At 38.4% G+C, this 17,218-nt stretch overlaps 1 protein-coding gene across 1 annotated transcript; it reads right to left on the reverse strand.

Annotated features, from left to right (window-relative positions):
• Nucleotides 1–2,539: 2,539 nt before the first annotated feature.
• Nucleotides 2,540–4,800, reverse strand: LOC122845784. Its single transcript, XM_044142197.1, has 2 exons — nt 3,493–4,800; nt 2,540–3,420 (listed from the first exon to the last, which is right to left on the reverse strand). The coding sequence occupies exons 1-2, from the start codon at nt 4,723–4,725 to the stop codon at nt 2,548–2,550; spliced, it is 2,106 nt and encodes a 701-aa protein (XP_043998132.1). The 5' UTR covers nt 4,726–4,800; the 3' UTR covers nt 2,540–2,547.
• Between the last annotated feature and the right edge of the window lie 12,418 nt (nt 4,801–17,218).

Genomic DNA, 17,218 nt, shown 5'->3' on the forward strand with positions numbered 1-17,218 from the left:
GTCACCCGCAGAAAAAGGTTCACTTGCTTCTTGCCTTTTGTTTACTCTGAAGGGTGTGGCGGGCGGTTTGACCACGGTGGTGCGTTTATGTCACCCCGGAATCCAATATTCCCCCCCGCAAACGCAACCTCTTCTGACTCACCTCGAATGAATGACGCTGCGGTATTAAACATCAAAGTGGCTCGCTTGCACGAGCGCGCGCGTGTAAAAATGGTCGGCGTGCGCATTTTTGGTGCTTTCAGAAGATGCTCTCTGTGAGAGATCTATAACCACTGCGCTCACTGCGATGAATTATTAATGGGGCTTTTAAAGCTAAACTTAAACATCTCCATTTGGAGCCCCAGTTTACCCCGTATTTAGTTTTCCCCCCAACGTCAGTAAGTAAGAAAGCTGTGACACGTTCAGGGACACACGAGTCCCTTGTTAAACAAATATGTATCGGAAATGTATTAATACCCCATATCTCAAAGTTTAGTATATTTAATTTTGATTTTATGTGACAGACTAAGACAAATAACCATGACTAATATGGTTTACACATACAAATCAGAAAATTGTGGTCGCCCCGCCCCTGTACTTAATACTTTGTGTAGTGGCTACTTGTTCTTTTCTATAAAGCCACTATATTGATAAATTAGCTTCAGTTTTCTTTGTTAGTATCGGTTAGCTTATCTCTTCATAGTTGACGCGTTTCTGTTCATTGATATGTCTTGTGCATTAAATAATAAACAATACTTACGGTTCCACACAAAGTATGAACTTTACTTTCTTTGGCGTAACATGAAAATTATTTTGTCTTGCACAGCATCCTTAAAAGTAACGGTCAAAAACTGTGTAGAGGTTAAGCGACCACACTACATCCAACATTCTTTTCTTTTCCATCGTAAGTGACACAGCACTTTTTATATATACACAATTGTGTCCTTTAGGTGGCGCTGTTTTACAAAAAACATAGTAAAATAAAACCTTACTGTAAAAACAATATCTAAATATGCAAAAAGCATACAAAAATTAAACAATGTTAAAACTAACATTTTTGGCTCTTACATTTCCGGCCCCATAATTGCACATGGAGAAAACATGTCAATTATATAACATAACTTTAGCAAGAGCAAAAACATAGAATATATTCAAAAAAGAAGTGATGTAACTGTCTCTATACAATGTCCTTCTTATGAATCAAGCATAACTTGTCAATGGGTCTTTCCAATGTGTTGGTCATTGTTTTCACCAGAACCCTGCGAACTAGACCCTTCTTATCCGGCAAAGTTTTTAGGACTCTTCCCATGACCCATGCATTCCTGGGAGCAGTTTCATCCATGATTAGGACAACATCATCAGTTCCGAGGTTTTCTTTAATTTGAAACCACTTTTGACGTTCTTGAAGAATGGGAAGATACTCTTTCGTCCACCGTTTCCAAAATAGGTCAGCAATATACTGAGACTGCCTCCATCTTCGGCGAGCATAGAGATCTGCCTGTTGAAACAGTCCAGATGGTAACAGAGGTTGCTTTTTCAGTAACAGCAAATGGTTTGGAGTCAACGGTTCAATGTCATTAGGATCATCCGAAACACTTGTTATAGGTCTTGCATTAATGATGGCTTCAACCTCACAGAGCACCGTTTGGAGACCTTCATCATCAAGCATCTGCTGTTTCAGCACAGAGCTCAGCACTCTTTTCACAGTTCGAACCTGCCTCTCCCAAACTCCACCATGATGAGAGCCGCTTGGTGGATTAAATATCCACTGAATTCCATTTTGTCTCAGTGTATCCTCAATCTTTGATTGGTTCCACTGCTCAATAGACTCGCGCAACTGTCTTTCGGCACCAACAAAGTTAGTGCCATTGTCTGAGCGAAGCACCATAACTTGTCCTCTTCGACACATAAATCTCCGTATTGCATTTATACAAGAGTCTGTGTCCAGTGAATGAGCCACTTCTATATGCACAGCTCTGATTGCAAGGCATGTAAATAGGACACCATATCTTTTAACATTACTCCGTCCTCTCTTTATTTCGATTGGTCCAAAAAAGTCGACACCTGTATTAGTGAAGGGTGGTGAATCAGGCAAAACTCGATCTTGTGGTAAGTCAGACATTTTTTGTTCTCCTGGTTTTCCATGAAGCTTTCGACAAACAGCACAGTTTGAAAGCAACTTCCTTACTGCTGAATGTGCTTTAGGAATCCAATATTTCTGTCGTAGTTGAGAAAGCACATAGTTTCTTCCACTGTGTCCTGATTGCTCATGAATATTCCTGAGAATGAGTCTTGATATGTGCATGTCTTTTGAGAGAATAGCGGGATGTACAGCCTCTTCAGGCATGGCTGAATTACAAAGTCTACCACCAACTCTCAGTGTGTTATCAATAAGGAGAGGATCTAATTTATAGATCTCACTGTTCCTTTTCACGCAAACGCCTTTTTGCAAAGATGAGATTTCTTCTGGAAACCGTTGGCATTGACTATACTGAACAACTGCCCTTTCTGCATCTTGTAGGTCTTGTACTGATAGTGGATTCATTTTCATTTTAGTCTTGTACTCATTCATCCTCTTGACCGTATCATACTGGTTGTCTTTTGGATGAGTTGTCTTTGCTGGCTAAGTTGTAATAAGATTTCTTTGAGCCTTAGCATCCATGCTATAGCCTTTTTTAACTTGTACCAACTGGAATAGTACTCAATCAGTTGGTTAATAGGGCATGGAGCACTTGTTGTCAATGTTAAGTTTACTTTTAGTTTCTTCTTCAACTCAACATCATCTTGGTCCACAGGTTTACTTTCATGACCTTCAGGCCATGACTCTTCCAGACTTTGAAGAAATGCTGGGCCATTTATCCATTTCTCATTTTTCATAAAATCTTCAGCTGTCAACCCACGTGATGCACAGTCTGCTGGATTGAGGGAAGTATTAACATATCTCCACTGAGATGGTTTTGTGTTGTCCCTTATAATTGCAACTCTATTTGCAACAAAAGTTTTGAATCTGTGTGTTTCAGATGAGATGTAAGATAACACTGTAGTGCTGTCAGTCCAAAACTGTGAGTCTTGTAAGTCGAGTTGCATTTCTTTCCTCAACATTTTGTCCATTTTTACAGCAACGACAGCAGCTGCAAGTTCCATTCTTGGTATTGTAGTCTGCTTTATCGGTGCAACACGGGCCTTTCCTATGATGAAAGCAGAATGGAATTTTCCTTCTTCATTCTTTAAGCTGAGATATGTGACAGTTCCGTATCCCAACTCACTTGCATCAGAGAAATGATGCAGTTTAGCTGTAATGACAGACTTGAACTCAGGTGGTTTTATGCATCTGTTAATGTTGAAGCTCGAAAGCAAGTCAAGCTCATCAAGCCACTTTTTCCATTTTCTTGCAAATTCTTCAGGTATTTCTTCATCCCATCCAAGTTTGTTCTTGCACATCTGTTGGAGAAGAGTTTTTGGGAAAAGAGTGACGGGTGCTAGAAAACCCAGTGGATCATAAATCGAACTCACCACCGAGAGAAGTCCTCTTCTTGTCATCGGTCTGGTTTTCACATTGATAGTAAATGTGAAAGCATCACTTTCAGTGCACCATTGAACTCCTAGCGTTCTTTCCTTAGGTAATGTATCATTACTTAGGTCCAGATCTTTGAACTCCTTTGCTCTCTCTTCTTCGGGGATGGTAGCCAACAGTTCACGGCTGTTGCTTGCCCATTTAGTTAGATGAAACCCTCCTGTGGCACACAATGCAGTTAATTCTTCAACCATAACAATGGCTTTAGCAGTGGTATCCACAGCCTTAAGGCAGTCATCAACATAGAAGTTATTTAGTACAGTTTCCACTGTTTCTGATGATGATTTGCTTTGATTATCCTCAGCTGTTCTCCTTAGTGCAAACATAGCACAACTAGGTGAAGATGTGGCACCAAATGGATGGACAATCATCTTAAACTCTTCTAAAGTTCTTGTGAAGTCACCTTCAGGCCACCACAAGAACCTCAAAAGGTCTGTGTCTTCATTTGCAACCTTTACTTGATGATACATTGCTTGAATATCTGCTGTCATTGCAATAGGACCCTGCCTGAACCGGGTGAGGACTCCAATGAGGGAGTTAGCAAGGTCAGGTCCCTGTAGCAGTATGTCATTTAGGGATGTTCCTTGAAATGAAGCAGCACAATCAAAAACCACACGCAGCTTCTTTTTACGAGGGTGGTACACACCATGATGTGGTATGTACCAAATCCTTCCATCCGGTCTGTTGAGTTGTTGATTCGGTACTTGTACTGCGTAGCCCATCTCCAACATGTTTGAAATAAATGTTTTGTATTCATCATGGAACAATGGGTTTCTTTGAAATTTCCTTTTCAGATTAACTGCACGTTGTTCAGCCAATTTTTTGTTGCATGGCATTGTGACAGACTCATGTTTGACAGGAAGCTTCATACAGTAATGACCATTGATAGAACTTAGTGAGCTAGTTACTTTTTCCATGAAAAGGTTGTCTTCATGAGACATCTCCAACTTGTCATCACAGTTTCTTTCAGGGAAGTCATGGTTGTATTGTTGCCTTGTGAGTTCTTCTATTGTTTCCAAACTGACTCTATTAACAGTAACCTGTTGTTGCTTTTCCATTTCTGAGCAGGCTCCATTGGGATCTCTGAGGGGTCCATTTATTATCCAACCGAGTGGTGTTCTCACTGCATATGGTCCACTGTCCTGGCTGTTTATCACTTTCCAGGGTTCCATGGCCTTGTATGCATTGTTTCCAATCAAAAGACTCACATCAGCATCTATGCATGGCAATTTAACATCCTTCAGATATGGCCACTGATCCAGTTCTCCTGCAGAGGGATGTTTGCTTTGCTCACTGGTATCTCCTTTTGTGTGAATACTTTTGGCAGGTCAATAAACATACATCCTTCCATACCACTCACTTCCAGGTCAGTCAACATGTAGCTATCAGTGCTGGACTGTTTATTCATAGTAGTAAGAAAAATCTTTGTTTTTCTGCCTGTGAGATTGAGCTGTCTTGCTAAATCTTCAGTACAAAAAGTACCAGAACTTCCTGGGTCAATAAAGGCATAAGTTTCAACCATTTTTGGACTTTTCTTTGATTTGATTCTTACAGGCACTATTGCAAGAATACTATCTTTATCCCCAGTCAAATCATTTTCCTTAAGCACTGATGCAAGTGCACTTGATGAGACCTGTGGTTCATTTTTATCACTGGTTGATTCAGGTTTATTTTCTTCAAGTCTTAAAACATGAAGCAGACTTGGATGTTTTGAGCACAAAACTGACATGACATCTTTCGTTTGCAATCTTTACTAAGATGTCCTCTGACCAAACAGCTGAAACAAAGTCCTGATTTCTTCAAAAATTCAACCTTATCTTTATGAGGTTTGTCTCTGAAAGCGTCACACATTTCAAATGTGTGATTCATTTTGCAAAATAGACATGGCGTTGAAAAAGCAGTGCTGTTTGTAGCTCTTTCTGATTGAGTTTTAGTAGCTTTAATTGTGGTTTCTTCTTTACAGGTAATGTCTGTTGCAAAGCTACTTTTCTTGAGGCCATCTCCTTTTACACTTTTGATCTGTGTCTTTCTTTTTTCTCCTTTTTCTGCTGGTTGAGAGGGGTTTATATTTCCAAACAATGGATCTGTCATCAGCCGAGCTTGTTTGTCAATAAAACTCACCAAATCTGTGAATTTAGCTCTATTTTTGGATTTTTCTTGTAGTTCAAATGCATGAGCTCTCCATTTTTCTCTCATCTTATATGGTAGTTTGGATGTCAAAATCCTTATGTTGACAGGATTGTCCATCTCATCCAAGTAGTCAATGTCTTCCATCGCATTACAACAACTTGTAAGGAAAAGAGAAAAAGAACTCAATGACTTTCCATCTTCAGGCTTAATTTGAGGCCACTGTAATGCTTTGTCCATATAAGCGGAAGCAATCTGAATCTCATTTCCATATTGGATTTGTAGCAATTTCATTGCTTCCTGAAAACCTCTGTGTGGTTGCATGTGTTGACAGCTCCTAACAAGATCTCTGACTTCACCTCTTGTATACTGTTCTAAATAGTACAGTTTATCAGCAGGGTTCTCAGTCCTTGTTTCAATAGCGTGATTGAAGGCTCTCATGAAGGAACGGAAATGCAATGGATCACCGTAAAAAATAGGAACATCAACTGGTGGCATTTTAGAAAGTTGTTGTTGTTTAACAAGAAGTTCTGTGATGTCATTCTGTTTTTGCATTACTTTGCAAAGTTCCTCCATATTATTACTCTGCTGTGTGTTTCCATGTAACAGTTCAGATGAGTGAACATCAGTGACGTGTTGGGTTGACTGAACAACAGCATCATAAGAAGTTGGTTGTTGCTGCAAATCTCTTGGCAAGCGGGGATGATGCACATTTTCACTTTCCTCTTTTTGTGTAAAGGTTTTGCTTTCAAATGTTCCATCTCTGATAACTGGAGCTTCATAGTCTTCATAAACCTTTATCTTGGCAGTTGCTTCTGCTATGGCAGTTTCAACATCCAACTGTTCTTTCTTAGCTTTTAGTTGAGCTTCTTCTAATTCCAACAACTGCTTCTTTTTAAGAGTAGCAGCCTTTGCAAGAAGTGCAGCTCTTTTCGCTTCCTCCTTCAAGCGAGCTGAGGATGCAGATGATGTGGATGAAGAAGCACATGAACTACTACTAACTGATTTTGCTTTAGATCCAGTCCCTTTTGATCTTTTCTTTGACACAGAAGCAATGGATACACTATCCATAGGACTCACTTCTACATCTAACTGATGGTCATCTATGGTTTTCCTTTTCTTTTCTTTAATCCATGTTTCTGTTTTTTCCAAAATAGACTTGAAAAAATCATATTTTGGCTGAAACCAATATTCTTGGTCAACATGTTGTTCATCTTCATGAAGAATTTCCAAAACTGTATCATTGGATTTACTAAACTCTTCAAGAAGTGTCTGAAATAATGGTAAATGCTCTTCTTCAATCTGAATCAAACTTCCATCATTTTGCATTAAGCTATCAATCTCCTTAGATTTAGCTGTCAACTGTCCAAGTTTGTATCTTCTTACGTTGATCAGTTTATGGAGTTTAGAATCCAGAGCCTTTTCTGTGAGCTTTGGCGCCCTCTTTTGGTCATCTTCGTTTACTACAGCGTTTAATGAGTTGTCCGCCATTATGACCTTCTTTATGCTTTAAAAATCGTTATTACGTTGTCCTACGGCTTCAATAGACACAAGAAGTCATCCTTCTTTTCAAACGATGTAAACAGTTTTTGACTTATGTAGTGGCTACTTGTTCTTTTCTATAAAGCCACTATATTGATAAATTAGCTTCAGTTTTCTTTGTTAGTATCGGTTAGCTTATCTCTTCATAGTTGACGCGTTTCTGTTCATTGATATGTCTTGTGCATTAAATAATAAACAATACTTACGGTTCCACACAAAGTATGAACTTTACTTTCTTTGGCGTAACATGAAAATTATTTTGTCTTGCACAGCATCCTTAAAAGTAACGGTCAAAAACTGTGTAGAGGTTAAGCGACCACACTACATCCAACATTCTTTTCTTTTTCTATCGTAAGTGACACAGCACTTTTTATATATACACAATTGTGTCCTTTAGGTGGCGCTGTTTTACAAAAAACATAGTAAAATAAAACCTTACTGTAAAAACAATATCTAAATATGCAAAAAGCATACAAAAATTAAACAATGTTAAAACTAACATTTTTGGCTCTTACACTTTGATACAACTAAATAAAATAATGTTCTGTCAGAAGTCCCCAAATTTCTGAATGTATCTCTCTTTGTGTGATTTAACCTCGGAATAAATCCAGAAAAGTTGTTTCCTGTCAAGTTGTGGAGAAGTTTTAACAGGTTTAGGTTTTAAAACTATACCCCCAACTCTAGGCATATCACAATTCCATCCCATCATCTGAAAATGGTAAGAGTATGACACCTGCAAAGCTAACAAACCTAAAGTCAAGGGATTCATTACTCACAGAATCAGAAAGCAATTAAAGGTCCTGCTAGTTTGGTCTCATCTGACTAAACCGTCTGGCCTACATACCGATGCGTGGTGAAAAACGGACTCTGCGAGTCACCCTGAACACATCATCCTCTCAGTAACACTTGATTATGGCAGCGTCATACTGTAGAAACTCTTTTCTCGTCAGGGAATGGGGACCTATCCAGAAATGGTGGGCAGATAGGTGGAGCTCAACAGAAGTCAGTCCTCGAAAAAAACATGTTAATGGTTGGAAAAAACATAAATCCCATCAGGAATGACCTTGAACACCCAGCCGTGGCTGCTATGGAACGGCTTACTTGAAAACATATTCATGTGTTAGATTGGCCCAGTCAAAGGCCATACCCAAAATGACGTGGAGCTGTAGCTGTAGCTGTCGCTAAAGGGATTCCACAAAGATTGCCTCACCGGTCTAAATCTAAATGCATGCCACACTTTTCAGATTTGTGTCTGTTGAAACTTTTGAAAGCCGTGTATTATTTTACTTCAGTTCACAACCGTGCCGCTTTATGCTGCTCCGTCACATAAATCCCGTCATGATAGGCTGATGTTAGCAGTTAAAACATGACAAAAAGCCAAAAAGGTGAAGATGTTTTTCAGGACACTGTCTGGGCAGGAAAAGCTTGCTAGGGTGAGGAGCAGGAATCCGTCTGCTGTCCAGCCTTCAGAAACTTTACACCCATTTAGATATCCTGCATACCCCGGCCCCTCCTCTTCTTTCCCACCCTCTGTCACTGCCCTTTGTTTGACTGCTTCGTGGTGAGAGAACAGGGGAGCCCCATTTATGGCGTCAATCCTGTCTCTAGTTGCCAGGGAGCTCTTCTGGTATACTCACAGGCGCTCCCTCGTCTGTGATTCCCTTCACCCCCTCCCGTTCCCCCTGGCCTGGGTAGAGCCCCCCCCCCCCCCCCCCCATCTCTACAACCCTGTGCTCACAGAGGTACAGCTATACCCCTCCAACAATACCCAAGGGTTGGTCACAGCTGGTAGGAGCTAATAAACTCATCATTCACTGTGTCTGAATGCTGTTTACCTACATACAAAGCGCTGTCAAGGGGAAGAGAGAAGCATGTGAGACAGAAGTGGTCCATATGTTGATTCTTTTTTTTTTCAATTTTGCTGGAAACTCAATCTTCTCACTATGAATTTCACAATATGACTAAAAAAATATATATATTTTTTTTTTCTAATTACAGCGCTGCCCAAAAAAATCATCACTGTTTGCCATTTACCCTGGTTGGATGCTAATTGCCTGCTGCAGGGTATGTGCACTGGGGATTTTTAAAATTTTTAATTAAAATTACTTTTGACTGCTTTTGGGTTCAGACGTGACCCAAATAGCAGACTTTTATCACTGACAGTACATGTACCTTTGCACAACTTTTATTCTGACTTTAACACTTAGATAACTGTTTTACAACATTTTAGAAGGAAGTTTTGTTAAAAGGTTATAAAATATTAATGTCTTACCCTCAGCAGATAACTCTGTGGGTGTCCTGCTTAGGTTTATCTTCACATTAGTTGGTGTCATTAGACTGAAGCTAATGGCTAATCCTAGAAGGGACAAGAAAATCTAAAGCAAATCTTATGATGGCTCTTCTGAATATTCTCCAGTTGATTTTTACACTTAACTTTTATATCTGACAGTTACTTTGACCAGAGATGCTCTACACATTCACACTGGAAGATTACTCGGATTGCACTGCCTCCTACCTTCACTTATTTATTGTCTGGATAAGAATTGACCTGTGTGTAAATAACAACACATTGCAAACATGACAAACGTTTAAAGGCTCATAAAAAATCTTTCATTCAAACATTTTGAAATAGAAGTTATTTCAAAACCGTAGGAGTCAGATTTGGTCTTGGATGTGGTTTTGGGTCCTGTCTGACTACTAGTCTAAATCGGCTCTATATTTCGATGAATATTGTCAGGAATCTGGGTTTTTGGGTTCGGTTTTTTTCTCTTCATTTTTATCATTATGTTTTAGGTTATCCCTTTAGGTTAGGTTAGCCCTTAACGGTCTTTCTAGTTTTATTGTTTGAGGTTATTTATTGTGGTTAGGATTGTCTTGTTATTGCTTTCCTCATTTCAGTCTCCCTGTAGTGTTTCTAGTAATGTTTATTTCTTAGTTATTTCATAATCCTAGGTTCAGTTATTCTTACATTCTGAGTCTAGCTATACCATTTTTCTGTGGTTCCAGATATTTCTTTGTTGGTCCTTCTTGTTCCCCTCTTTAGTGTTTCTATATTTTCTCATCTGGTTACCTTAGGTTTAGTTCTGTTAAGCTCTTCTATCTCAGTCACAACTCGCCAGTCTGTGATCGTCACTACCCTTGTTACCCTTCCCGGGTAACCTGATGTTCCCTCGTGTCTCCAGTTTGTTTGTCAATTGGATTTCCTTGTATCCTGGATCTTTGGATTTCTGCAAGCTGATTATCTTCATTAAAGAATCCACACTATCCTACGCCTGCTGCTATTGGGTCCACTTCTACACACATCACGGCATATATTTTTGTTCTAAATTCCTAAAAGGGTCCTTTAAACATATTTTAATATTGCAAATGGGATTGCACAAAGACAAATCTATTTCTAAATAATTAAATTCCACAAAATTGAAATGAATACTTTACAAAAAAAAGTGTGTCATAGCCGACCGTGACTGTCATGGACAAAAGTCCATGTGATATTTGTGAGGTCAATATTAATGCTATTCCAGCTCACTTAATATAGTCCAAAAGACCAAATGTGAGGCTTCTGATGTCATGCCGTGTTTTGCCACCTCAAAAGTTCAGGATTCTAGAAAGCACAGTGTGTGTGAAGGAGGAATGCACAGTGCAAGTAGGGGGTGTGGCCTCAATACTCGTACAGCTAGCACAGTGATGTATGCCTAATATTGAGGAATCTGGAAACACATATATCATACATCGTGCAGAGTTATGTCTTCTCCAGGTAAGTGACACACATTGACCATGATCCTCATCTGTTTGATATGAAAGACGACAAGATGCATCAGAACAGCCCATTGTCTCCGATCGCTCTACGGTTTAATTTTTAAAACCCCCGGGCCTTTAATTGGTACTGTTGGTTCACTCTGTTGAGAATAAATAATTCTGTGTTTTCCTCTATTTCTTTTAGCTGTTTGCAAGCTTATATATACATACATGCACGCGCACAAAGCTAAGGCTAAAGGAAATCACATGTTAGGGAACGCCTTCAAAGCTAAGGTCAAAGGAAATGACACACTAGGGAACGGCCTCTTTGGGGCGCAGCTAACAAAGAGAATTACAAACTGTTATTTGATGCCATTTTACGCTGAGCCCATAAGGATAACGTGAACAAATGGACCAGCTGTATATTGGTATTAACAAATGGGATTCATGAATTCAGCTCACTGTTTCTTCTTCAACCTCCTACACCAAGAACCTAACGGGAAAAGATCTCCACAAGCCCCATACTCAAAAATTTTCACTCAACAAAAATGTGAAAAAAATCAACACTTTTTTTATTTTTTTATTTTACAGAAAAAGTGTCGATGCTGACACTTTTTCTGTCAGAATCGACTTGGGTTTTGTAAGCATCCCCTTCATCTGTTTGTACATGAGACAGGTTTGCCTTGTCTCCTGAATGGCTAGCAATCCTACAACCCTGAAACCATTTCACTTGTGTTCCTTCAATGTAAAGTAAAGTGAACTACTGCAGTGTGAGACGACATGCAGCACAATGTAGTCTAAATTGCTACACTGCCACATATGATGGAGAGTCAAAACTCTTCATTTTATCTGTCACTGGACATAATATTATCTTTGACTTCTGTATGTGTTACATGAAAGCATTTTGGTTAGCCTTATACTTATAAATCAGTACATGTATCCATCCAGCTGAAATCGTAATCAGTTCTGTGATTGGATTCTGATTGATTTCTTCAGTGTTTCCCCAGAAGCCTTTCAACACACCTGACAAAGAGATCATTGTTTGTTCTATCACAGCCTCGGGGAAACTGTGAACTGATTGGTTTTACCACTATAGGAATACCTTTAACTATGCAGTCTGGCAAATTTACCATTAGTAAGTTATTAGCATACTACTTTTACCTCTAGCATGTCCTTTTCTAAACCACCTGTATATGTTTTTGACAAAAAGTTGGCAGCCGAATGGTTTAGGAGCGTGAAGGATAGCAGACAACATGAAAACAATTAGAGCATCTGCAAATTGTCAACATAATCTTTTTCTACTGAAAACAGAAACAAGTGTCTTTAGTGCAAAGTCACTCCCAGCAGGTACTTCCATTACGAGTTGAAGTGATAGACTTGAGTGCCACCGTGTGGTTGAAAGCTGTCATTGCACAAATAACTGCAATTTAGGCGCCAGTTTCTGACTTAGCCTCAAGTCATTATTTGACAAGTCACTCAGACTGTGACACATGTCATTACCATTTCACTTTTTACACTTTGCTGTATCAAGACTTATGACCTCACAAAATGGAGGATTTGACCCTACGTGTCACAAAATCATGATGGATCTAATTGAAGAACTCCGGGACATTTAGGTGTCTGCAGTTTGCTGACAAGAGATCAATATCAGTTACAATTTCTAATTAATCGATCAGCTAAATCAGAAGTCTGCAGCCCGAGGCAACGTTAGACCAATATTCTTTTCCAATACTGATTTAAAACAGAGCAGTTTTTTTTTAAACACAGACAAAGAATAATTCTGCATTTCTATATATTTCTTTCCCTATTTGCAAAATGGAAAAAAAACCCCTCCTCACAAATAAGTTGATGGGTTATTTCACTAATCTTAATGTTAATTTTGTGCTGTTGGGAAAGGCATTTATAGTTTTAACTACACATTAACTCACATCTTAGTCGAAAATAATTGCTGTGAACTTCAAAAGTACAAAGATTTATATTAAGTTTTCTTGCAGTTTTGCTATCAAAATTGTCCAAGCTGCATTAATGCAATAAATATTTTTACTGTGGAGTTTTGACATAAAATAAGCTGACTTTATCCGAGATCACTCTTATTGCATAATTAATAATAAAAAAAATCTGTGTAGAATCAGCTGAGGGTTTTATTGGTCCTTAGAATTAGAGTTAGCAAAATTGTCCAAACTTCTTTAAACTAAGTGTTTTTTAGAGTATAACAGGTAAAGATTCCACGCTATAATTATTATCTCTGCTTTTATTCATTAATTTTAGCATTGATTTGGTTATTGATTCTTCCCGTTTTTAACTTGTAGCCGGTTACACCTGTTCTTTAAACAAATCCCTACTTTAAGAATCACATAATGCAAGTACATCAGTATATAAATGTTTATTTCAAAACATGAGAATGTCCATTTATGCATAAAATTTATTAATATGTCGATATAACTTTAATAAGTGATAATTTAAAAGTATCTCTTTAAATATCCAGTACCACAAGCTTTATCCTTGACAAAAGTCCTAAAATATTTTACGTCCTTTAAGACACCATGGCATGTGAACACAACCATTTCACACCACAGCAAAGGTTGAGATGCTAAAATGTACATTAGTATCACCAAAAAAATAAAATAAAATCAAGATGATGTCAGTAGGTGTTTTCAGATTTCTGAAATCTGCTCGGAGAGTTTGAGAATCTCAAGACAATAAGTGTAACTGCATTGTTAAGATGCTGGAGAGACTTTGCAAAACCATTTGCCTCCGTAGCAGAACAAAGTTCATCAATGCACCTTTTACACGCCGTTATTTCTTTATACGCGAACCACGTGAATTGATTAATTTGTTTTGTTAATCAAAATATCTCTCTAGAACACATATGTCAGAGTCAAGGCCCGCGGGCCACATCCGGCCCGCGAGAAGATTTTCTACGGCCCCTGGGATGATCTTGATTTATTATTAGAACCGGCCCGCAGCAAGCCGGCACAACACGCGCACCCCCCCCCGGTCCGCAGGAAATTTACGAAGGCTTGGGCCGGTCCGCTGCACTAGACCAAATGCGTCATTTAAAAAAATCTCAATGAACATTCGATCAGTCCGGCCCTCGGCTTGTAGCTAAATTTTTTATTTGGCCCTCCGTCCATTTGACTTTGACACCCCTGCTCTAGAACCTCTCCAGGGTCCATCGCCACCGGGAAGCAGAGACGCATCTCCCTCTAGTGGACAACTGGCTACCCGCATGAGCGTCCACAAAATGAAAAGTAGACATGTTTAAAAAGGAAGGGCGCGCAAAACAAGAAGAGGTTGTGTCCCTATCGCAAGTTTGCTGGAATCATATTTTTGTTAGAACAATTTCTTCCATAATCCAAATAATGCACTTGGTTTGTGCAAGCTGACAAGCCCTAAATAGAATGACCAGGAATGGGATGGGATTTTAATTAAAGGTACTTTGCAGTAATTTAATATTTGCACCTTAATAGGATTGGGGTTAGAGGAGTCATGAGGAAAAAGAGGATGATAAAAATATAATGTTTTTAAAAAAAAAAAAAAAAAAAAAAAAAAGCTGAGATAACCAAATCTGTGATGAGTCAAACCACCTCAGTGGATTTTTCAGCAGCATCTTTTTCACCTGTACATATAAATGTGCTTTCAGCCTTTGCAATATATTGCATAACTAACTTTCCAAAAAAGATCTGGGATGCTGTGTGAAACATCTGTTCTTAAACAGAACTGCAAAAATGTTTTAAGCACTGACAAAGAACTTCCCATCTGATTTAATTACTGTGCATACTCACAAACTGAATAATGTTAGGGAGCTGAAACCTGTCTATGGACACGACTCTTCTCTTCTACTGGTGACTGCGCGCACGATTACTGCATATAACTCAGGATCTAAGCAAAAATGAGCAGCTTTTAACTCTTTAACAACAGGCACTTAAACAGAAATCGACTGCAACCAAAAACAGAGAAAGAGACGTAAAAAATTAATACACAACGGTTTAAAGCTTTCAAAGCCATGAAACAGGAACAATCTGTTCAGTTGGAAAGACTGGTTATTACAGTATGTTTATGTTCATTTTTTTCACCAGGTGACATTATCCACGGTTTCATCTGTGTATTTGCAGCTTTTGCTGTTTCGGCAATTACAACTGTATTCAATGTCTATATTGCTCTGATGTTTAATTACTTTCTCAGTCAGTTGCAAGAATGACTACAGGACTGCAAAGATATTTCAAAAGTACAGTCAAAGTGAGATATCTGTTTCACGCAGATGCTGTGTTTATGCTGTTGGGTAATTCTAACCACAATATTCTGACTCAGTTTATTGGATTACGGTATTTAAGAGACAAGAAAAAGCCTTATGAGTGCCAAACAGTGACATTGAATTCAATTAGAAAGTGTGTCCAAACTTTTGGTCTATACTGTACGTGTATAAACTTCTTACGTAAGTCAGAAACAATAAATCGAAATATTTAAGTCAGTTGGCCATATTAATAACTTTAGTCAGCCCAAGAGAATACGCTGTTTAATAAAGTTAACATTAGCCTTTTACCTGCCAAGGAAACCAAGTGCTAGCTATATTCAGTCACATTTTGACCAAAGAATTAGTAAAAAAAAATTAAAAAATGCTGATATAAAACTGTGAGGCGTTGCATTTATGTACTTTCTATTTTACTAAATATTTTTAATTCATAAATGCACTTCTTTTGATTTGTGTTGCTCTACTTGGAAGGATTTAAATGTGATTTACCAGTTTATTAATTTAACTTCAAGACGTTTTTTTTCCCCTCTCTCATCACTCTCGCCTGCTTTCTGAGGTCACCTGGTCATGCGTTGTCATGGAAACGGGCCTACGAGCAGCGCCGACAAGGAACTAGTGTGTTCAATCTCTCTCTCAGTTAAAAACCCCCACGTTGACTGGAGGGAGAGAAGATGGGTTGGACTGCGTTTGGGTCTGAATTATTGTTTGGCTTTGGACTTAAGTCGTTAAAGTGGAATGTAAATATGCAAATGTTTGTTTTTCAAAACCGTATTTGTCTCCACCTCTTAATTAGCAGTGGCATGGGCATGTTTTACAAGCTGGGTGGTCTGAAACAATGTCAGAGTCCTTGTCCCTTTGCTGTAACAAATATAAGAAAAAAAATTTGTACTGAAAAATATGTAAAAAAGAAGAAACAATTTTTCATCCTGTCTGATTTTTATCTTTTTTCTGCGTGTATTTTTTTTTGCCACTGTGGTGATCTGTAAGCCAAAAGGTTTTTGACTTACAAAAAGTAAATATTCCATATTTCCATTGTGTTAAAGGGTTTCTGCACCAGATCTGTCCATATTTCACAGCTGAGATCAAAGGGATTGCTTACGCAGCAGTTTGCAGAGTGCAGAATGTGTTTGGGATTTTTATTTTTTTTGTATGTCTTCTCCTCCACATATTATTTGCATTTATGTTTTACATAGCATCCTACTTTTAGATCTGAAACCTACAGGCCCAAATAATCTTCCATACGTAAAAACCTGGCCTCTGCGTGTTGTTTGATCTTACTTAAAAAAAATAAAAAATAAAGGAGTAAAAAGAGAGAGCAAGAGAAAAAGACATTGAATGAAGGTTCAATAACTACTGCAGAAAGGAAAACAGATAAAGTAAATCATATTCCAATATCACCCATTTCCATTACCCGTTAAACATCCACCTCTTATGTCTTATTTAGCAGAGAGAGAAAAAAATAGAAAACATTTCTTGACATAGTCACTTAAGGACAGGATATAATATCAAGGCAGTTACAGTTTGAGTCCATTAAATTTAGCGATTTCAAGTATTTTCACTCTATGCCACTCCATCCTTATAATTTCTTCTTTTCTACGTCGCTTTCTGCAAATTCTTGTGTCAAGCTGTTGTTCTGCTTTTCAAATTTTTAATCTAGTTAGTCGTCTTTTAATTTGATTAAAATAGATTTCCTGCCCTCTTGCCACTGATTATGTAGTTGTCAGAGGCCATCTTCTTTCTAATCAGTTGTGGTTAATCGATCTTGATGTGAACTGCCACCGAAAGTTCACTCGTTTTTCTTTCACCGGTTTTAATCTATCTGATTTAGGAGATTAAGACACCGTTGCAATTGCTGCTGCCTTTCTTAAGACTAGTTTTTTATTTTTTTTGTTATTGCAGGGTAAATGTGGAAGTTTCGTCATCGCTCAAGAGTCAGCTTTGCGTTTGTGTCTGGGTATGAACTGAAGTGGGAGCGGAAATTGTTAAAATTAGGCGGATTGCTACAAATG

This window comes from Gambusia affinis, linkage group LG16, assembly GCF_019740435.1.
Source record: "Gambusia affinis linkage group LG16, SWU_Gaff_1.0, whole genome shotgun sequence".
Classification (NCBI taxonomy): Eukaryota; Metazoa; Chordata; class Actinopteri; order Cyprinodontiformes; family Poeciliidae; genus Gambusia; species Gambusia affinis.

Excerpts from the sequence above, each read along its gene's own strand:
- LOC122845784 (XM_044142197.1), bottom strand. The coding sequence starts at position 4,725 with ATGGAACCCTGGAAAGTGATAAACAGCCAGGACAGTGGACCATATGCA. Across the intron at positions 3,421-3,492 it reads GAAGAGGACTTCTCTCGGTG|ATGTGCAAGAACAAACTTGG; the intron begins GTGAGTTCGATT and ends CTTCTCCAACAG.